We start from the raw sequence: 22,623 nt of genomic DNA on the forward strand, positions 1-22,623 counted from the left end.
AGTGGTTCTGTATGCTGCTCATGTGTGGTGATTTGCATGGCGCTCTATTGCAAAGCTTTCCAGCCTTTGGTAAAACCTTGGACACTTTCTGACTTCGTTATCATTAACAAAATAGAAACCTACAATCTTATTTTTTTTTAATTTGGTTTATTGTGTGTACAGAAACAGGGGATTACAGAAGTACAATAAAAATGTGCACAGAATGTTTTTAAATGTTAGGACTGCTATCTAGATTCAAGGCAATGATGTAATCGGCCTAAAATGCTAACACTAAGTAGTCTCTGCACCATTAATGTGCAGAGCTATGGAACAGAAAAAACACAAGGTGCTAGTGTGCAACCTGACGTCAAGACTGCTCAGGTCAGGAAACACAATTGTAGCCAGCATTCTCCTTCAGGCTGAAAAACAGGTCTGGTGACGAGGCTGCCCAAGCTCCAGCCCTGCCTGGCTCTCAGAAGGCACTGGCTGGTCATTCCACTTGGCAGCAGGCCCAAGGGTTCTAAGTCACATTTTATCACCATTTGTTTTTAATCTGGGTAGCTACACATCAGTCTGCCCACATGTAGAAGGATTCTCTAGTGCAGATAGCTGAAGATGACCAAGGCCAGCTCCAAATTAACCCATGGCAAGTTTCTATCTACAGGGAGCAGAGTGACCAAGCTCTTGATGAGAGAGTGAGACAGGAGCCAGTCGCCTGAAAGTCATCGAATACTCTTCCGGGAGTTTTGCTTCTGCTATCTATTCAATCTTGGTAACCGTGTTTCTGGGTAAAACAGATCTCTAACTCTACAGAAGAAATACACTCAGAAGGGGCAAATCAAGCTGAGGAGAGGAGAATTAACCACCCAGCGGACCCTCTCTGTCCCCCTGACTACCTGACTGCAGCAGCCACAAACACTGAGGCCCTGAAGGGCCATGTCCATCACGCTGTGGAACTCAGATGTGTCTGCATTATATCAAGAAACCTGGGGGCGGGGGGACGGACGGGCGGTGGTGGCGCTCGCCTTTAATCCCAGCACTTGGGAGGCAGAGGCAGGTGGATCTCTGTGAGTTCGAGACCAGCCTGGTTTACAAGAGCTAGTTCCAGGACAGGCTCCAAAACCACAGAGAAACCCTGTCTCAAAAAAAAAAAAAAAAAAAAGAAAAGAAACCTGGGGGGATGAGTAGTGGGTAGGGCACAAGCTTTCCTAGAGTGTTAATGGTCTTTTTCCTGCTTATGAGGCCCATCCTTGCTGGCTGAGCAATACCACATTACTGGGTACCTACCACATACCAGCCACCCACTGGGCTCTGGGAATGCAGAATTTTTCCACTGTGAAATTCTGACTAGACATAGAGGACAGTGCCTACAGGACTTTTTGGGACTGGTAATGGGATGGGATAAGGACTCCTGGGTGGCTTTTTCCTTGGGCTCGTCCAACATCAAGGCTAAGCCGGACAGCCAGGACTCTAATGGGTCTCTACAGACTCTAGCTTAGTCTCACATTGTACACTACTGCAAAACTAGATGGAATACTCAAATAAGTAGTCTCTGGTTACTAGACACCAACTTTTCCAGAGCTCTGACCCTGAAGGAGTATGACAGCAGAGATAAGTACTAGGGGCCGTACTCCATTCCCACCCAGTTCAGAGTCTAAGCCCAGGGAATAAAACTTCCTAGTGGACTCCAGAATGGTGGCCAAACCTCAACACACAGGGAAAGAAGGATGCTTTTGCAATGTCTATCTAACACCCAGGTTAGGTTGCGGGCATGGCTCAGTTATAAAGAGTGCCTCAGTAGGCGCTAGAGAAATAGCTCAGTAGCATACAGAGCATACAGGAGGCACTGAATCCCATTCTCAGCACCGACAAAACACAAACTGAGCCAAACCTTAACAAAACTAAAAATGTTACCTAAAACCAAGGCCAACCTGAGTTTTTAAGGAACTATCTATCTCTAGGGAAGGCTTTGATGGTTCTCACCACCAAATGTATGCTAGAATCACTCGGGGGCCCCACTTTCTTACCCCTAAACAAAAGACAGCAGGCAGCATACCAGGGATGAGCTGAGAATGGGCATATCCTAGGAACCAGTGCATATCTGCTGGGCCTCCCTGGGATGAGCTGAGACTTTACTTCTGAGAGGAACCCTGAGGTTTCTGGCCTGTTCCCTCAGGTCCTGGTACCTAGGACCTGCACCATAACCAGCACTTTTACTAAAGTGCGGTATCCTCAGGATTAACTATCAAGAGACAACCTTCCCAGAGCCAGGTCTAGACTAGAAGTCACACTGGATCATGATCAAAGAAAACTGGTATATTTTCTGTGTGCACATTTGTAATCAGTGGCCCAAGTGCTAGTTAAGAAGGGAGCTTGCACTTTCCACCTGGAATGCTGTCCTGACCCAGCCTAGAAAGATGTAGCATTTGGTGCTGTATATGCCCCAAGTGAGGCTGTTAACTTGTAAGACACAGGCATACCAGTAGATGGTGTGTGCCTCGATTTACTGAGTCTCATGTGGTCTAGAAAGGCCTCAAACTTTCTAAGTAGCTTTATCTGCCTCCACCTCCCAAACCTCAGAATTCCAGACATGCATATCCATACCTAGTTTACTTGGGGTTTGGGATAAATCCAAGGCCTGGAGTGTACCAGGCCAGTGTTGTACCAACTGAGCTACACAAACATGCCACATTAACTGGGCAGTAAGGGTGCTGGGCTCCTTCTGTGCCCTCCTGAAGTATAAAGTTTGTTTTGTTTCTTAAGTCTTCCTCTGTTCCCTCTACCCTTCCAGGTGGTACAGATTAACAAACTGGAAGGTACAGTCTTTCTACAAAGTGTGTACACCAAAACAAATATACAAAGAAGAGTATACACTGTTATGACTACTAAATTGAACTTTCATACTTAAGATATCACAGTACAGACATTCTTCCTGTAAACCAGCCTAGTCATCCTCAGCCATCACTGTAACATTCAACAGTACAGTTGGAGCTTACACTAGCTCCCTTGAGAATGTCTGTCTCTCCCATTTGCCAACACTTCAAGTAATACTGGGATAATTATTTTGTTTGTCTGTTTGAGGCAGGGTCTCAATTAAAGGCCCAGGCTAGCCTTTAATTTGTAATTCTCTTGCCTTGGCCTGCTGACCACTGGGTACATATGTTTTTTGTTTTTCTTTTAAAGAATCTTTTTAGCTGGTGTGGTGGTGTACATCTTTAATCAGCTGGCGAGGCAGAAGATCTATGTGAGTTCCAGGTCACCCAGGACTACACAATGAGACCCTGTCTTAAAAAAAGGAAGGGAGAGAAAGAAAAAGCAAAACACACACATGCGCGTGTGCGCGCACAAAGACAGACAGACAGACACACACACACACACACAAAACCAACCACCAAAAAACTAGTCCAGTCCAGAAAGGGCTCTCTGGTTTGCTATCATCTCCTGTGTGGACGTTCCTGTTGCTTAATAAGTCAGTTACTTAGCCAGCTTGAGCACATACACTGCCCACCAAAGTAACCCGGTAGTACCTCGCTGCTCAGGAGACCTTGAAAGTGGAGGGCAGGGGACCCTAGGTACGGGGTCACCTGTGGGAAGGCAACAGCAGCATGTGCTGTTCACACGGCCTTCAGCAATGCTGTGCATGCCACCTCTGGAACGCAGGTTGTCTGAGACCCTGAGATAAGGTTCTTTTTTAAACATTATGTAAAAACAAATTTTAACTAGGGTGATTTACTAGATCATTTTCCAACATAAGGACAACTTCGGGTTAGACAGGTGGACTGATCTATTTCAACCAAGTCCTCTGAGTCAACCAATATTCTAAATCTCAGTTTTAAAATAATGCCATATGGAAGGCTACCTACACAAGAAGAATTTATAAAGAACAGAAGTTTGCCCCACACGAGACTATACTACACAGCCTGTGTGTGTGTGTGTGTGAGCGTGCATGTGTGTGGTGTGTACATAGGCACCTGAGTGTGTAGTTATGCATCACATGTGTGTGGAGGCCAGAGGATGACCTCAGGAGCTGTTCCTCAGACAATGTCTTACAATGCCACTCCCCCACACACATCTGCCTGCCCAGTACTGGGATTACAAGTTTGCAATGCCACACTGGCTTTTGTTTGGTTTGGTTTGTCGAGACAGAGTTTCTCTATGTAATTGTAACAGTCCTGACTGTCCTGGAACTCACTCTGCAGATCAGGCTGGCCTTGAACTCAGATCCACCAGCATCTGCCTCTAGTGCTAGGATTAAAGGTGCATGTCACCACTGCCCAGCTCACACTCGCTTTTTTAAAAAAAGAAAAAAATAATAAGATCATGGACTGGGACTGGAAAGGTGGGTCAGTGGATAAAAAGTACTTGCTGCTGTTGCAAATCTTTCCAACATTGATATGGTGGCTCACAACTGTCTGTAACTGTAGTTCCAGGCACCTAATGAATGCCCTCTCTGAACTCTGAAGCCAATGCACGTGTGTGGTATGCTTACATACACACAGGTAAACACTCATACACATTACAAAAAAATAAAAAGATAAATCTTTTGGACAATAAATTAAAGAAATAAAAACTACAAGTCAAACTTGGTCCTGTAAGCTCTTTACCAACCAAGCTATGTATCACCTACCTAGTCCAAAGCAATTACTTTAAAAAGCAGAATGTAACAGCTGTCAATGGTTCCAGGGCTCTTCTGTACCGTGGGCCTTTGTTCTTGAATATCATCCAAATCATATGATTTATCTTTGTTTTCAAGTCTCTTAAGACTTTTCTTTGAGGAAGCATGGGAAAACACTACTGGCCATGACAGCTTTGTCATCTTTAAGAACATGGTGGTGAGCTGGGCGGTGGTGGCGCACGCCTTTAATTCCAGCTCTTGGGAGGCAGAGGCAGAGGGATGTCTGTGAGTCTGAGGCCAGCTACAAGAGCTAGTTCTAGGACAGGCTCCAAAGCTACAACAAAACCCTGTCTTGAAAAAAAAAAAAAAAAAGGCTGGAGAGATGGCTCAGAGGTTAAGAGCACCGCCTGCTCTCCCAAAGGTCCTGAGTTCAATTCCCAGCCACCACATGGTGGCTCACAACTATCTGTAATGAGATCTGGTGCCCTTTTCTGGCCTGCAGGCAGAGCACTGAGAATACTGTATACATAATAAATAAATAAATCTTTAAAAAAAAAAAAAGCCACCACGATGGTGAACAGGTTTAAAGCACACTTTCTAGCCATCCCTGAGACATGTTCTAATTATGTCTGTGTGTGTGTCTATGTGTGTGAAGCTGCCATTGAGGCCAGAAGAGGGCACTGGATTCTCTGAAGGTAATGTTACAGGTGTTGATGAGCTGCCTGCCGTTGGTGCTGGGAACTGAGTTGGTCCTCTGCACAGTTAGCCAACGTGCCTTCTCTCCTCTCACCTTGCACAATTTAGAAATACTTTATCAAAATAATTTGTTTACCACTGCAAGTCAATCAAGAAACAGATGTGGAGGAAAAAGCTAACCACTTCCCTTTTCTGTCAATCCTGAAGTAATGAGCATCTAAAAGAAACAACCCTTTAATTGCTCACCATATTCCCCAAATACAACCAGATGTTTTCTCATAAATGAATAAATAAATAAAAGGACTTATACTAAAAATAAATTATTCTTAAACTTGTTTTTTTTATTTAAAAGTTTTAAAAAATATACATTTTTTTATTTTTTGTTTCTTGAGACAGGGTTTCTCTGTGTATCTTGGCTGTCCTAGAACTCACAGAGATGTACCTGCCTCTGCCTCCCCAAGAGCTGGGATTAAAGGCATGTGCCATCATGCCTGGCAAGATTTATTGTTTATAAAACTGTGTATATGTGTGTGGATCACATATGTGTGGGTGCCCACTGGGGACAGAAGAGGAAAGTAACACTGTATCCACAAACATTCGGCTGCAAAGATGGCTCGTGTGTACTAAGCTAGAGGGATGGAACTATGATCTCAATCCCAGTACCCCACTCACACCTGTAGCCCCAGCTTTGAGGGGAGGTGGAGACAGGAGAATCACTGGGGACCATGGGCTTTCAGCCTGGTTGAGAAAATGCCAGCTTGGAAGAGCTCCTACCTCAAAGGCATTCTCACTCAAAATGGAGTGATCAAGAAGGAATCTGACTCCCTCCTTCTGGCAGGAGTTATTGACTCTACATACACACAAATAAAAAAATAAATCTATTTTAAAAAATTGGGGCTCAAAAGCCTAAAGGCAAAAGGAGAATAAAAGCAGGACCAGTCACCTGTGCTAGGACAAAAGGAAGCCTATGGTGTACAAACAGGAAGCGGCCTCTTCAGACTCAGTTCTGACACTTTTAAGACAGCCTGTTCACCAGCCAGAAACCAAAGCCACCACCTAGTGCAAAGTGGTACTGCTAACCTATAGTGAGTGCTTCCTTAGGACTGCGAACAGACACATAAGGAGATCTCGTGGGTATAACCAGAAGCCTAAAGCAGTCAGATGCCAGGAGGGAGCCAGGTACACTCACTCCCTACCCTGAGGCTTGCAGACTTCTCACACTGCTTATTTTCTAGACTCAGACCACATTCATGCTACTCCCTGGTGTTGGTTTAAGTGAAGTCCACCTCTGCTTTTATTTATCAATACTTCTTTAAGCAGAGAGCTCATGCCACAGCCTCATCTCTTTGGTTTCTTCCTTCCTTCCTCCATTCTTGCCTTTGTTTTTTGATTTGGTGTTTTTGAGATAGAGTCTGATGTATCACAGGTTGGTCTCAAACTCACTATGTAGTTGAGGATGTCCTTGAATTTCTTTTTGATGCTCCTGCCTTCTGAGTGTTGGGATTATATATGTGCATTACTATGCCCAGTTTATCATGTCCACTTGTAGGAATGTTAGCAGTCTACCAACTAAGCTGCATCCCATCTCCAGCCCCTCTCCCCAAACCTCACAACCTCTTCAGTTAGCTGTAAGAACAGCAATGTGAAGAGTGTGCCTGTGCCCAGGCAGACCTACCTGTGCAGGAAGTGCAGCTTGTGCATGGCTGCCAACCCTGCAGCAATCTCACACGCCATCCTCTGCAGCAGCATGGTCTGTGAATCTCCCCGCACATGCTCTTGCTCATTGCGCAGGTAAGCCTTCAGGTCGCCCTGCGAAAACCAGCCCACGTGAGTGACAAGTGCAGCACCTAGACAAGCACTGCAGTTGATCTCAACTATTAGGATGACTTAATAAATGACTTAAAGGTAATTCCAACCAACCCAAAGTATATGTTATTTTACTTTAAGAATCATTCTCATTAGTTATTATACAAACACATACAGGACAAAATAGTAAATGGAATATAGTTGTATAACGATGCACAATTAAATTAAGTGTGGTGAAGATAGCTAGGAACCTCCAGGTTACAAAGAGGTGATGTGGAGAGCTAAAGTGTGCTATTCACACCACCTAACTTTCATTTCTAGGATACACGTGATTGGTAAGTGCTTTATCACGAGGTTCCACGGCCACCATTTATGCTTGAGTGAGCCATGGAGTAGAGGCTGAAAAAGGAAAAAGAGGTGGAAGAGGTGATGAAAGTCACTGAGTGCTAGCAACAATCAGGTCTCACCCAGCTTCCTTCCCCAGAGACCAAAATGGGAAAGAACATTCCAGCCACTTGTAGACACTCACCAGTTCAATTCAATAAGCCTAGGAAGAGAAACCCTAGCCAGACATACTGGCATTCAGCACCCCAGCTACTCCCATGAGTGCTCTGGGCTACCTGTCTAAGGGGTGTAGGTGTGAGGAAATAATACATTATATTCTCCTTACACAAGAACAGACAGCTATTGAAGTGATCTAATCCAAGCGAAAGCTTTCTGGGGAGAGGAATGTGTACATCCACGTTTAAGAGTGTATACATATTTGGAGGACAGAGGTCAGTCCTGGTACATTCCTCCATCACTCCCTACCTTAGTTTTGGGGCGGTGTCTCCTACTGGTCTGGAGCTTGCTTACCAGGCCTGACTGGCTGGCTAGTTCCAGGGATCCTCCTGTCTTTCTCTTCAGGGCTGAGACTACAAACAAACACCACTGTCCTGGCTTTTCTTACTTGGGTTTTGGTAATTGAAACCAGGTATTCATATTTATATGGTAAGCATTTCACCAACTGCACCATCTCCCCAACCCCCAAACTGAAGACTTTTATGATCTGCTAGTAAAGTAGAAAACAACTCAAGAACTCGGGAGGCAGAGGCAGGCGGATCTCTGTGAGTTCGAGACCAGCCTGGTCTACAAGAGCTAGTTCCAGGACAGGCTCCAAAGCCACAGAGAAACCCTGTCTCGAAAAACCAAAAAAAAAAAAAAAAAAAAAAAGAACTTTCAGTTTTCTTTAAATCCGACTCAAGACTCAGAAGTTCTCCTCGGCCAACTTTCGTGTAACTTACTGAAGACGTGAATTTGTCAGACTCCACCCAAGATAAAATTTTCAAACTTAATATTCCTCCACAGACGGCTGTCCATGTTTAATTCTTGGTACACAATAACGCAGCATTTAGGCCCCGCCCAGGACCTGCATTTGTTTCTATTCCTAGTGTTAGGGATCTACAGCAGGAGGCTTTATAACTGCTACCCATGGTGCATACTTTAAACTTCAGGCAGTCTGCAGACACAGAACTGCTGCTTAGGAGAATTAAGAAATTTGCTCAAGATAATGCCTGTCTCTCATACTTGAAAGGAAGAAGCAAGAGGATGAGGAATTGGAGGTCACTCTTAGTTACAAAAATGACTTCAAGCCAGCCTGGAATACATGAAACCCTACTGAAGGAAAGAAAAAAGGAAGGAAGGATAGAAGAAAGAGAGAGAAAAAAATTTTGTTCCAATAAACTATGCTTACATTTTTTTAGTATACTATCTAGCCAAGAAAATTCTAGTCAGCTAACAAGTAAACTAAACCAATATGCAGATGAAATCAATTTATTCTACAAAAATAAATGTGAGCTAACTTAAGGTCCATCACACACACCTGTGGAATCCCGAATCCCAACCACACAGGTCACATTAGCTTTACAAGGAAGCAGCAGCCTCTCCAGTATACTATGGACACTCAGTCACCACCATCACGGTGCACTTCCAACCATCCAATATTAGCATGCACACCCACATACCACATTCACCTCCAGTCACCCAGCACCACCATGCACATCCAAGCACACAACCAGATCACCAATATCACGCACAGGCAGCACCACTGATCACCATCAGCACTGCCAAGCACACTCATACCCTGCCATACACACTCATACCCTGACATGCACACTCATACCAAACACAGAAAACTTTCTCCCTTTGTTCCTGCTAGAATTCCTCACCCTAATACAAACAGCTCTTCATAAAGGCTAGGCTCTTTCCAGCTGTGCGAATTGGGGGCATGATGAAAGATTTGAATAACAAACTAATTCTGAGAAGTTCTAGCAGGAAACTCCAGGACTATAGGCAAATGGGCTTTCCCTAAGACAGCCCTTATAAAAACAAAATATAGAAATAGCATTTAAATGCACTGGAGCTTCCAATCAAATGGCTTTTTTTTTTCCTTAGCCTCATTGCTGCAGCATACCCAAATAAAGAAAAACCTACTGGCCAGGCAGTAGTGGTGCATGCCTTTAATCCCAGCACTCAGAAGTTCAAGACCAGCCTAGTCTACAGATCAAGTTCCAGGACAGTCAGGGTTAGACAGAGAAACCCTGTTTCTTTGGGGAGAGGGGGAAGTGGGGAAGAGAGAAGAAAAATCTACTTTCACATAATTATGCTCCCTCTTGCCAATTTGCAAAGCAAGCAGCAGCTCTTGGTGAAAAGTTTACAAAATGACTGTGGCTGTGAAATGGAGTTGTTTTTCAAGATCACCTGAAGTATGTCCACGGCCACTCCTATTCTTAAATTGCCTTTCCCAGGTGACATCCCTGAGTGACTCTCAAGATCCCTAAGGAAGGGATCTTCCTCATCCCTCCTGAGGAAGACGCGGGTGGTGTGTACAGGACTCACAGTTAGGTCTATGGTCCTGAAGTACTCTGGACCTCTCCTGACACCAGTTTAAAACAGCAAACAACTGGAGGCACATGGTGGACACCTTTTTAGTCTCAGCACTTGGGAGGTAAAGGCAGGATCTTGGTGAATTCAAGACAGGCCTGGCCTACACAAATCCCAGAATAGCCAGCGTTACATAGAAAGAGACCCTGCCTCAAAATCAATCAACCAATCAGTCAATCAACCAACCAATCAGTCAACAATAGCTTTCAATTACAGTAAAAGAATTTTTACCTCAAGAAAAGCTCTAAAAATATTCAGTCTATCTAAAACAGACAAATGAATATTTAGATATTTGGGGAGGTGTGTGCAGAGACAGAAAGACAGAGAGCGCAACAGAGACATGGGAACTGAACCCAGGGCACTCCATTCCCAGTCCTTTTTTGGTTTTTTATTATGAGGCAATGTTTCATTGTGTTGCCTAGGCTGAACCTGAATTTGTGATCCTCTTGACTCAGACTCCTGAGTAGCTAAGAGTACAGGCCTATGCCCATAGGGCCCAGCTTGTCTTACTTATATTTTAATTGTGCTTACTGAATAGACAATCACTACTGTGTATTCTTTAAGGAAAAATTTAAAAAAAAATTCACCAAGAACCTCAATGTGTTTTTAATTAAATTCCCTTTATTCAGGTTTTAAAATGTAAGGAAACTCAAGAACAACAATTTACGGACACTAGATGGCAACAGAGAGCTACACCTAGCACTAGGAACAGAAGCACCTTGCAAGGACTTGGAATTCTGAGTGCTCAAAGGCCCTGGTAAACTCCAACACAAAGGTCCAGGGGCCCCTTATACGGGGTTTTGGCAGATCACTGAGCACAATGAATTAATTTTTAATACATTTTAATTTAATGTTAACACAATGTAACAGAAGCAGTAAATAGCCTTATAACTGAAACACGGGTCATTCGTAAAGAACTTTGTTTTGAGACAAAATCTCATGTAGCCCAGGCTGGCCTCGAATTCAGGTAGGGATAACCCTGAATTTCTCTTACCTTCTTGACTGAAGTGTGTCCCAGCACGACCCTTAATGAAATGGGCGTGCCCCAGCTGAAGCACACGGAGGCCTGTATCTGGATGCCATCCTAACATCTCCTGCCTCTTTGTTGTGGCCCTCGCCACCATCTCCTCGAGTCTTCTTCCAGCTCCACTACTCCATCAGCTCTCAGGGAAAAGCAACAAAGCCCAAACCTTTCTGGCTCCTCCTCCTCCTAGCCAGCTCTTGCTACTTTCCTGTTTCTGCCATCCTTCCTCTCATGGCTGCATCTTCTTGCATCTTCTGGCCTCCTTCCTTGCATGAGCCTCTCTGCCCCCAACATACCTCTACCCACTATTCATCTACAGCTGCTGAACGCCCCCCCCCCCCCCCGCGCCATCCCCACTGCTAGCAGCTCTGCCAAAAGCTAGCAAAACCAAAACAAAACCAAACAAACAAAAAACCCAAGGGGTCTCGTTCTCCCTTCAAGTCTAACCTTTACATGGGGCGGCATGATCGCTTACTGGGTAAAGGTGCTTAATACCATGCCTGGCAACCTGAGCTCCATCCCCATACCCCACGTGGTAGAAAGAACCCACTCTAAGATGGTTTCCCCACGACACACATGTGCTTCCCCCACCCTGCCCCACACAAAATAAATAAACGTTGTTGTGTTTTTATGGCTGTGAGCTGAACCCAGGCCTTGTTCATGCTAAACAGGGGATCTACCACTGAGCTACACCCCAGCCCATCACTGGTGGATTCTTGGCAAATGCTCTATTGCTGATCCAAAGCCCTAGCCTTTAATATTTGTATTATTATTTTATTCTCATGCATGTTTTACCTTCATGTATGTCTGTGCACTGCAGGTGTGCATTGCTTGTGGATGTTAGAAAAGGGAAATAGAGTTAGAGTGGGCTGTGAGAGCAGCCAAGCGGGTGTAGGGGATTAAACCCAGCTCCTCTGAAAAAGCAACAAGTGTCCTTAACTGCTTAGCCATTTCTCTAACCCCCAGTTCCAACCTTTTAAGTCCACATTTAAAACCCCCAGCACACTGTTGTTTGCAGATGACCATTTTCTTTGTTTACTCGACTAGAAGAAAGCTGTGGCTGGATGGTGGCAGCACATGCCTTTAATCCCAGCACTTGGGAGGCAGAGGCAGGTGGATCTCTTGTGAGTTCGAAGCCAGCCTGGTCTGCAGAGCAGGTTCCTGGACAGCCAGGGCTACACTGAGAAACCCTGTCTCCGGAATAAAAAAAATAAAAATAAAAAAAGCTGTGAACACAGCTATGTCTTCACCTGTTTCCTACTGTCCCTAAGCCCCACAACAATACTGGACACAGATATGTTTAACATATCTGTTTGATGAGCAGGAGAAGGCAGAAAATTTTTGGAGAAGCTCCAAATGATGTGCTCCAAGTTCAAGCTGAGCCAGTCCCATTCCCATGCCAGCCATGCCAGCATTTCATTAACAGTCTAATAATGATGAACTTAGGGGTAAATCTATAATTTCAGATTTTTATTGGGCTTATAAATTTATGGCCTCGTTACTTTGTACATCAAACATAGTCAAAGATATATACCCATGGGAAATATTTTCCTTTCTTTTTCTTTTCCACTTGCACTACAGAAGTGGGCTGGGCACCAATCTCATTACAGACGGTTGTGAGTCACCATGTGGTTGCTGGGAATTGAACTCAGGACCTCTGGAAGAGCAGCAAGTGTTCTTAACCACTGAGCTATCTCTCCAGCCCCACTTTTTATTTTTTTATACAGAGTCTCACTTTGAAACACAGCCTGGCCTAGAAGTTCCTGTGTGTAAGAAGCAGGCAGCCTCTTGGCTCAGCCTCCTGAGTGCTGGGATCACAGGCCTGAGCCAATGTACCCAGCAGGCAGCAGGGACTAGACACTGAAAGCAGAAGCTGAGGGCTCAGATCCTGAACCACAAGCATAGGCAGAGAGAGCACAATGGGAATAGCACAGGCTTTATAATTCCCAGCCCACCTCTAATAACATACTTCTTCCACTAAGGCCACAACCTTCTCCATACAGCATCACCAACTGAAGAGCATCCAAGTGTCCAGGACTACAGAGACATCTCATTCAAACCATCACTTTGGCACACCATCTGGATGATCCCAATAACATCTAACTGATTTTTTCTATGGAAAGTTCCACCACTGTATAGTAAATGCTATTGATTTTACTTCTAGCAGAGGATCTGTATTACTGTAAAGCTCACTTAAATATGGTCTTTGTTCTTGAAAGGTACATCTCCAGAGTCCTTCCTCAGAGATAATGACAGCTCGGTGGGATGTCAAAAAGACACATGAAATCAATAACAAAGGCCAGTCAATGCCCAAAAGGAGGCTGGCACTGGCTGGGACCCCCCTTCCTATGCCCACCTCCAGGTCTAAGAGCAATGACAGTGCCCTGAACTTTGTCTAGCTAGGTCAGCTGCTCTCCCACAGAGCAATGTGCTACCTCTCTTCAGAAACCCACTTTCTGAAGAGTTGACAGTGCTCCCCTAGCAAGTAGGAAGCCCTGAGTTCCATCTCTAGCACAGCATAAACTGTGTGCAGTGGTGCTTGCCTGTAATCCCAACACTGAGAGTTGGTAAAAGGATTGGAAGTTCAAGGTCACCCTGAGCAACACTGAAATCCACCTGCTGTCTTAGTGGCCTGGCCGGACATTCAGGAGCACCACTTGAAATGCCCAGCACCCCTGCTCTGGAGGCAGCAAGGGATGTGAAAGCACAAGCGAATGTGAGGACGTGCACTCTACCCTTCAGCATCTCAGCTCCCAGCCTGGCCTCAAGCATGCTCATAAACCTACCTTCTTACTCCGGACGTGTTCCTCCCAGCAGGTCCGGCCTGTCTTGCCCCCTTCAGCACTACCATTTACCTGACCTGTCACCATGCTTCCAGGCCTGGGCCAGCCTTTCCCACCTGAAGAAAACCTATCTACTCACTCTGTAAATTTCACTTGCAGGTGAAGCCTCTCTTAAAGATCCCAATCTGAATCTCTACACTTCTCTGGGTGGGGCTCAGTGGCAGGTCTCTTACCTGAATCTCTACACTTCTCTGGGGTGGCTCAGTGGCAGGTCTCTTACCTGAATCTCTACACTTCTCTGGGGTGGCTCAGTGGCAGGTCTCTTACCTGAATCTCTACACTTCTCTGGGTGGGGCTCAGTGGCAGGTCTCTTACCTGAATCTCTACACTTCTCTGGGGTGGCTCAGTGGCAGGTCTCTTACCTGAATCTCTACACTTCTCTGGGGTGGCTCAGTGGCAGGTCTCTTACCTGAATCTCTACACTTCTCTGGGGTGGCTCAGTGGCGGGTCTCTTACCTGAATCTCTACACTTCTCTGGGGTGGCTCAGTGGCAGGTCTCTTACCTGAATCTCTACACTTCTCTGGGGTGGCTCAGTGGCAGGTCTCTTACCTGCATGTTCAAGATCCCTGGCTGCATCTCTAATACAGCAAACATTCTAGGGGAAAAAGGTAGGACTGCCAAGATGGCTGACAAGATAGTCTGTTAGGTAAAGGTGCTTGACACCAAGCCTGATGGTCTGAGTTTGACTCCTGGAATCTACACAGTGGAAGGGTAGAGTTGACTCCTGAAAGTTCTCCTCTGACTTCTACATGTATGTATGCCACCACATGTGCACACTCCCAAACATATACAACATACACACAATAAAATTAAATTACAACTTTAAAAATAAAACAAAAGCTATTCATCTTAAATTTTCTCCCAGCACACCACCATGTTTACCTGAGGTTGAGCAACTTGGGTCTCAGCAGCACTGTCATTAGCCACTTAAATCTTTATTTAATTAGCAGTTAGATCCATTTAAGAAAGTGAAAATAATTACTGGGCTGAGGAAATGGCTCAGCTGGTAAAGTGCTCTGCTGTGTACACATGATGATCTGAAGTTGGATCCCAAATAGCTACATAAAAACCAGGAGCCTGGGATTCCAGCACATCAGGGAGGGGTTGGGGCAGGGCACACAAAGATCCCTGGAGTTCACTGGCCAGTGAGGGACCTTGGCCACAAAAAAAAAAAAGTGGAGAAGTGATTTACGAATACATTTTATGTCAGCCTCTGGTTTTCATATGCATATGTGTGCACCTGGAACTGACAGGCCAGGTGAGTCACCTGCAGGCACACTGGCAGGGCAGCCTTATCATGCTGAATTCCCTGAGCACTAAGCACAGCTCTCAGAGCTCCACACACATTCAGTACATTTTTGGTGGATGAGCAATCCTCAACTGGAACACTCTCACTGCCTTGTATCCACTACGGTGCTAGGGCAAGTTACATAAAACCCTGCAGTAATCTTTCAAGTTCTGTTCCAAGTACAGCCACCATCAAGCATTATAAGCTGGCCATTGAGGACCTGCCACAAACTCATTCGGCAGAGCTGTCGCATGCTTTCAGAAGTGTTCCAAATGTTTTAAAGCAATGCTGGTAACTGTATATGAATTACTTAGATGCAAAAATATTCTCCCTTGATTATGCAGGAGGTGCTCTCAGCGAGCACAAGTGCTGTTTGGTTAGTGTCCATCCAGGCTTACGACCTAAGAGCAGATAGAGACAGCCAGTCTTTTGTGGCTGCAGTGGCTTAGGACCAGGTTTAGGACCAGAGGGTGGCTCCTACCTTTGAATGACATTCCTCCATTCAATATGGCCTGTTTCTGAGAAAGCCATGAGTAAGCATGTAGGGAACAGGGCTCCACATACATTGAGGCCACTGAGTCCAGGGGATAGCCCTGTAGTCTGTGCAGGTGGACATCATTTTCAGCTCCCTAGGCCTCCTAGCTCCTGAGGCCACCTGACACCTACTACAGTACAGTCTGCACAAACTGAGCTTAGGGTAGCCAGACTTCTAAACCCAGTGAGGGCCCAATCTGCTGAAGAACCAATCTGGAGGTTTTCTAGGATCAAAAGTGAGCACAAAGCTGGCCCATGGGGACGAATGTCACTTCATCTGAACAGCCTTAATCCTGATATGACACTAACCACTCTAACACACCAAGCAATGACAGTGCTTGATCGGTGTCAGTTTTGGATTCTCCTGTTTCTACCTCCCATTCACTGAAGGAACACCGGGGTTACAGAGTACATGCTACCATACAGCTTCACATGGTTCTAGGGACTGAACTCAGTTCTTAATGCACTCAGGGCAAATGCTTTTACCCATGAAGCCCCAGAGAGTAGGTTTCTGATGAGCCCTCAAATGCAGGTACAGGTGTTCATTTACTGGCCCTGAACTCTTCAGTCTTGTTAGTCACACTCAACTAGAGGAAAAGGAAGTGCAATTCAAACTGACAGGGGAAACTGAAACAATATTAATCAAAAATCCAAAAGAAGGGGGCTGGAGACATGGCTCAGAAGGGTGCTTCCTGTTCTCTCAGGACCAGAGTTACTCCAGGTCCCACTGCAACTCACAACTATCTGTAATTTCAGTTCTATAGTGATATTTTATTTATGTTTTAATAAATAAAGCTTGCCTAAAGATTAGAAGGGCAAAGCTAAGCCACTAGAACTTTCTGGTTTTCTGGTTGAACCCCCTATCTGACTCTGGGCTTTTATTATTCGTGCTACACAGTTCTAGGGAATCCACTTTCCCTCAAGGCCTCCATGGGCACCGAGCACACATGCAGTGCACACAGACATAAACAAAACACCCAGAGATGTAAAATAAAATTGGGGGGAGGGTCCAAAAAAGGGTAGAAAGAAATTTCCAAAAACTATACTAACTAGGATAAGCATAAAGACCACATGGTCCAGATTAGCATTGCAGGTTAGCAATCATTTAAGCAGAGAAGAATGAATGAGGTACACCTGGCCAAAGAAGTTAAGTCCTAACTACAGGAAAGTCACTTTGACCAGATTATTATTATAGTGCTTTACTGTTATAAATGCTTTGTTTGGGGTGCGGGGGTTGAGACAGGGTTTCTCTGTATAATAGCACTAGCTGTCCTGGAACTAGCTCTGTAGACCAGGTTAGCCTAGAACTCACAGAGATCTGACTGCCTCTGCCTCCCAAGTGCTGGGATTAAAGGTATGCGCCACCACTACACGACTGTTATCAATGCTTTTAGTCTTCAAAAGAACCCTTTCACAATGACAAACAGGTTAAGTTTTTTAAGTCACACCAAGTCTGTATCTATATCTCTCACATAAGGCATCAAGAAGTATAAAGGAAAACCACTAGAATTATCAGGAGAAATCAAGAAAATGCATAACCAGCATGCAAGGTTCTTTTAACTATTATGTTGTAGTTTTGTGTGTGTGGTATGTGCATGTGTGTGTACCTAGATGTAAATAGACCAGAGGAGGATATCAGGAGCCCTCCTCTATTGCTGTATACCTTATTTCTACGAAACAGGGTCTCTCAATGAACCTGGAGCTTGACATTTCTTATCTAGTCTGGTAGCCTGAGAGCCACAGGATCCTTATGTCTCTGTCCTCCTATAGTGATGGTGTTAAAGACATGGAACACCAGATTGATTGTACTTTTATGTTGGCACAGGGGATTTGAAGTCAGGTTTTCATGCTTGGACAGCAAATGTTCTTATCTACTAAGCTATCTCCCCAGGTCCTAGGGCAGTAGACTTTTAATATACCTCTTTCAACAATGTTAGAACACTTCACAAGCCTCACCCTAAATTGAGGAGGATATAGATTTGAACAAAGGTATAGACTAACTCAAAAGCTCATAAAATACACATGAAATAATGTTAGAATACTGACTGGTGTTTGTGTGTTTATGAATTCGTGCATGCATGTGCTATCATATAGAGAGAGAGACAAAAAACAAAAGGCAAGGGACTGGAGAGATGGCTCAGAGTTAAGAGCACTGCCTGCTCTTCCAGAGGTCCTAGAGTAAAGATGAATGCAACTTAGAAACTAGCTGCAGTTGGCTGGGTGGTAGTGGTGAGCATTCTTCTAATCCCAGTACTTGGGAAACAGAGGCAGGCGGATCTTTGTGAGTTCAAGGCCAGCCTGGTCTACAGAGTGAGTTCCAGGACAGCCAGTACTGTTACACAGAAAAACCCTGTCTCAAAACAAGCCCCCATCTCCCCTGACACAAAGACAGCTTTGGCATCAACTGACCCAATGTTTAAACAGTAAAGCAGAAAAACACCTTTGCAGCTATAAACCAAGCCATAGGGATCTAGGGTCACACTATGAAGGAATCAAACTAAAGCTAATATCAAACTTATTAACTTCTTTGATTAACTGATTAATTCCTTGGGATTTAACCACTTTTGCCAAGGATAAAAATATCTGAAGTATATTTAGGAGTTAAAGCTAAATGCACAGCATAGTCTGCTTTCTTCTTTAGCAGCAGAATGCTATCTGTGTGAACTGGAATTTACTCTGGGGCACTCCCACTTCTCTGTACACAGTCAAGGAAGTTTTAATGTTCTGAAAACTGAGAAATCAATTAAAATCTGGCAAATTAAATTACATTCTTACCATTCATTTTTGAAAATAACAAATTATTATGTGTTAAAAATAGGCTTAAAAGATGAAGTGTTCTGCAATGGGGGAAAGATGTTTATTCAAAATTTTCACATAGAAATTGTTATTAAAAGTATTCATACACCTGCATGAAGAATAATCTTTCCAGCTATGTAGCCGCCAGAGACAGACACCCATCCTTACCAATAAGCCACAGCCTCGTGCTGATACACAAACAAATAGAAATGGGTTAATTTAAGATATAAGAGATAGAAATATGAATGAACCATTAGCCAAACAGTATTGTAATTAATATAGTTTCTGTGTGATTATTCGGGCCTGTTTGGTCAGGAAATGACAAGTAGTCTCCAACTACATATGTGAGCACTCAGGGTTCAGCAAAAGACTTTGCCTTCATGACTAATATTCTAGAGAGTGACCGAAGAAGACAACTGACATCAACTTCAGGTCTCCATGTGCACCTGCACACATGCCCCACACATGCAAATATGCATACACATACACACAAATATATAAGCAAAAAAGAATCTGAATGACTAGTGGTATTCTGTAAGAGTTTTCATGGGTTACCCTGATGGGTGAAAAATCAATTTCAAAACGCCTGGCTGGTGTGAGGACCGTGGGCCCTCAGGAAGGGTATGGAGGATCCATGTTCTAGCTCGCCCATATAGTGCTACCTAGTATATGCTTAAACTCCATGACTTTTCAGTCATATGTACAATACTGACAAGTATTAAAAGCTTAATCAGAGCCTGGAGAATTCAACATGGTAGTAACAGTTGGGGTTGGGTACACTGAACTCTAGAAAGGTAAAAAAGGTGACGAGCTAACACATCACAAAGTACTTCAATGGGTAGACATTAGTGCCCCATCCACCATTTCTGGGTGGAAAAGAAAATAAAAACTGCAAATAACCCTTGAACACTGCAACTGGAATTTCTACTAAAAACTTACCAGGTCGCAGAACTCAAACACCAGAAGGTAGGGAATTGCTTCCACGCACTGCCCCACACACTGAAGAACATTCGGATGCTGAAGAATACTGATAAAAATAAAAGCCACAGCACTGTTCATCAAGAAATATGCTAGTGCTTCGCATTTTAACATCACAATGATTTCAATTACAGCATGACAAACTCAAAAGGCCACATCACAACCGAGGATAGTGACACAAGCCTTTAAATTCTAGCATTTAGGAGTTAACGTTCAAGGCCAGTCTGGTTTACAAAGCAAGTTCTAGGCCAGCAAGTAAGTAACTACAGCAAGTAACTACACAGTAAGATGCTCTCTCAGGGTCTCCTGCATGCTGGGCAAGCACTCTTCCACTGAACCGCACTTCTTGCCCAAAGTGACTCTTGCATATTGATCCTGTATCTTGCAACCTTGGTGAATTTATTATTTTTTCTAGATTTTTTTTCTAGTAGATTCCTTGGGATTTTCTACATAAACTTGTATTTCCCTATCATATCAAGTGTGCAGCACATGTTCAGTGAAGTGTCTGTGTGATGACTGCCTTGAAATCCATGACAGACAGCTCAAGCATCCCAGTGCTATTGCCTTTTCTTTCTTTTTTCTTTTTCATGACAAGGTTTCTTCGTGTATACCTGGCTGTCCTGGAACTCACTCTGTAGACCAGGCTGGCCTTGAACTCACAGAGATCCACCTGCCTCTGCCTCCCAAATGCTGGGATTAAAGGTGTGCACAACTGCCGCAGGTGCAGGCTTATTGTCTTTTCTTATTCAAGCAAAGTGATTGAACAGTTCTTAACTGACTATTGGGCACTGGTGGGTCTAATGAGACAGGATTTTCTGGCAGAAGTCTCAAAGTAGTTTTAAAAATTTAATTTTCAGAATCGCAGCCTGCTTATAGAACATATACAAAGGCTTACTTACTAATAAGGCTCTCCATTTTTCAGGAAAGTATCTTGTTCCTTTGGGCTTGCACTTGCTTTTAACTCCTTCACTATGACTCTTGCTACGCTGGTGCCCGTGTAAGTCTCTCCCAGGAGGACCTAAAAGCAAACAATGATTTTCTTTGTCACTTCTACCAAAATGAGAAAGAAATACGCATTACTGAGTAGGAAATACAAAGGAAACAAGTAACAGTTAAATGCCCTGTTACCTTGCACACCAACTGACAAAGCTTAGGAAACTCAAACCCTTATCTGGGATGTTAGTGTATGCATGGAACCCCACACTGTGGAGGCTGGTAAAGGAAGCTACAGCATTCATAAAAGGCTAGGCTGGGCTATACAGAGACATCCTGCTGAAAGGACAGAAAGGGGGAAAAAAGGGAGAAAGGGAAGGAAACAGAAAAGGGGAGGGAGGAGGAAGAAAAGAAAGGAAGGGAGGGAGGACTGTAACAGAAGGGCCACTTTAAAGCATTCACCAGGTATTTAAACATTAATGTTATATATCTTTTGTTTTCTTGGAAATGCCTTTTTCATGGAAATGAAAACACAACAGCCCCAGCTCTACTCACGAGCACTTCAGGTGCACTGTTACTGTCTACACAAGGTGGTCGGGTGACAAACAGCTAACAAGCCATTATCACAAGACACTTAAAAACCCATGGTATTCTGATGACATCGACATCAGGCCTTTGACTTGTCACAAAACTTCAGCCAAACCACAGAAAAATACCACTCCCCTGAATTAGAAGGTGAAATGAACACCCTCCTAAGAACTTGCTACAAGGAAAAAGTTACATATAGGGCAGCACAAAACATTTCCAAACATAGCTTATCTCGGAGTGATGGTTAGTAAAGGATTATTTAACTAGAAAGTGATCAAGACTGACTGACTTCCTTTTGAAACAGTTTCTGAAGATATGAATCAGGTGGTAAAGTGTTTGTTCTATAAGCATGAGGACCTAGTTCAATCCTCAAAAACCCACCTAAAGAAGCCAGGTGTGGAGGGTGCACCTGTGTAATCAATCATAGGCCTGAGAATGCAGCGATGGGAAGCTCCCTGGAGTTTACAGGCAGCCAGTCTAGCTTAATATAGCCTAATTGATGAGCTCCAGGTACAGTGAAAGACTCTACCTCAAAAAATAAAGTGGACAGCGACTAAGAAATCAATGTTAACCTTTGGTCTCCATGCATGCATAGGAAATATATACCATACATGGAGAGAAAAAAGAGAGACAGATCAAGAGACAGACTGTCACTAAGACAAAAAGGCAACCTACTGACTGGGAGAAGATCTTCACCAACCCTGCAACAAAGGTCTGATCTCCAAAATATATAAAGAACTCAAGAAACTAGACTTTAAAATGCTAATTAACCCAATTAAAAAATGGGGCACTGAACTGAACAGAGAATTCTTAACAGAAGAAGTTCAAATGGCCAAAAGATACTTAAGGTCATGCTCAACCTCCTTAGCAATCAGGGAAATGCAAATCAAAACATCTTTGAGATATCATCTTACACCTGTCAGAATGGCTAAAATCAAAAACACCAATGATAGCCTTTGCTGGAGAGGCTGTGGAGAAAGGGGTACACTCATCCATTGCTGGTGGGAATGCAAACTTGTGCAACCACTATGGAAATCAGTGTGGCGGTTTCTCAGGAAATTTGAGATCAACCTACCCCTGGACCCAGCAATACCACTCTTGGGAATATACCCAAGAGATGCCCTATCATATGACAAAAGCATTTGTTCAACTATGTTCATAGCAGCATTATTTGTAATAGCCAGAACCTGGAAACAACCTAGATGCCCTTCAATGGAAGAATGGATGAAGAAAGTGTGGAATTAGAGTACTACTCTGCCATAAAAAACAATGACTTCTCGAATTTTGCATGCAAATGGATGGAAATAGAAAACACTATCCTGAGTGAGGTAACCCAGACCCAAAAAGAGGATCATGGGATGTACTCACTCATAATTGGTTTCTAGCCATAAATAAAGGTCACTGAGTCTATAATTTGTGATCCTAAAGAAGCTAAATAAGAAGGTGAACCCAAAGAAAAACATATAGTTATTATCCCTGCTATGGGAAATAGACAAGATTGCTGGGCAAAAAATTGGGATCTTGGGGGTGGGGTGGGATGGGGGTAAAGGGAGAAGGGGAGAGAAAAGTGAGAAGGGGAGGATGGCGGGAACTTGGGGAAACAGGATGATTGGGGATAAA

The 22,623-nt window shown here is 43.9% G+C and overlaps 1 protein-coding gene across 2 annotated transcripts in view; it reads right to left on the reverse strand.

Moving 5' to 3' along the window:
• Lmtk2 (lemur tyrosine kinase 2) overlaps nucleotides 1-22,623 on the reverse strand; it is a 91,840-nt gene that overhangs the window by 25,251 nt on the left and 43,966 nt on the right. For both annotated transcript variants that reach the window (XM_075973491.1, XM_075973501.1), the window contains exons 5-7: nucleotides 20,382-20,500; nucleotides 19,444-19,531; nucleotides 6,966-7,099 (exon numbers count right to left, since the gene is read on the reverse strand). In XM_075973491.1, coding sequence (XP_075829606.1) covers nucleotides 6,966-7,099; nucleotides 19,444-19,531; nucleotides 20,382-20,500 — 341 coding nt within the window. The remainder of the gene's footprint in view (nucleotides 1-6,965; nucleotides 7,100-19,443; nucleotides 19,532-20,381; nucleotides 20,501-22,623) is intronic.

The sequence above is a fragment of the Microtus pennsylvanicus genome, chromosome 1 (assembly GCF_037038515.1).
Source record: "Microtus pennsylvanicus isolate mMicPen1 chromosome 1, mMicPen1.hap1, whole genome shotgun sequence".
NCBI lineage: Eukaryota > Metazoa > Chordata > Mammalia > Rodentia > Cricetidae > Microtus > Microtus pennsylvanicus.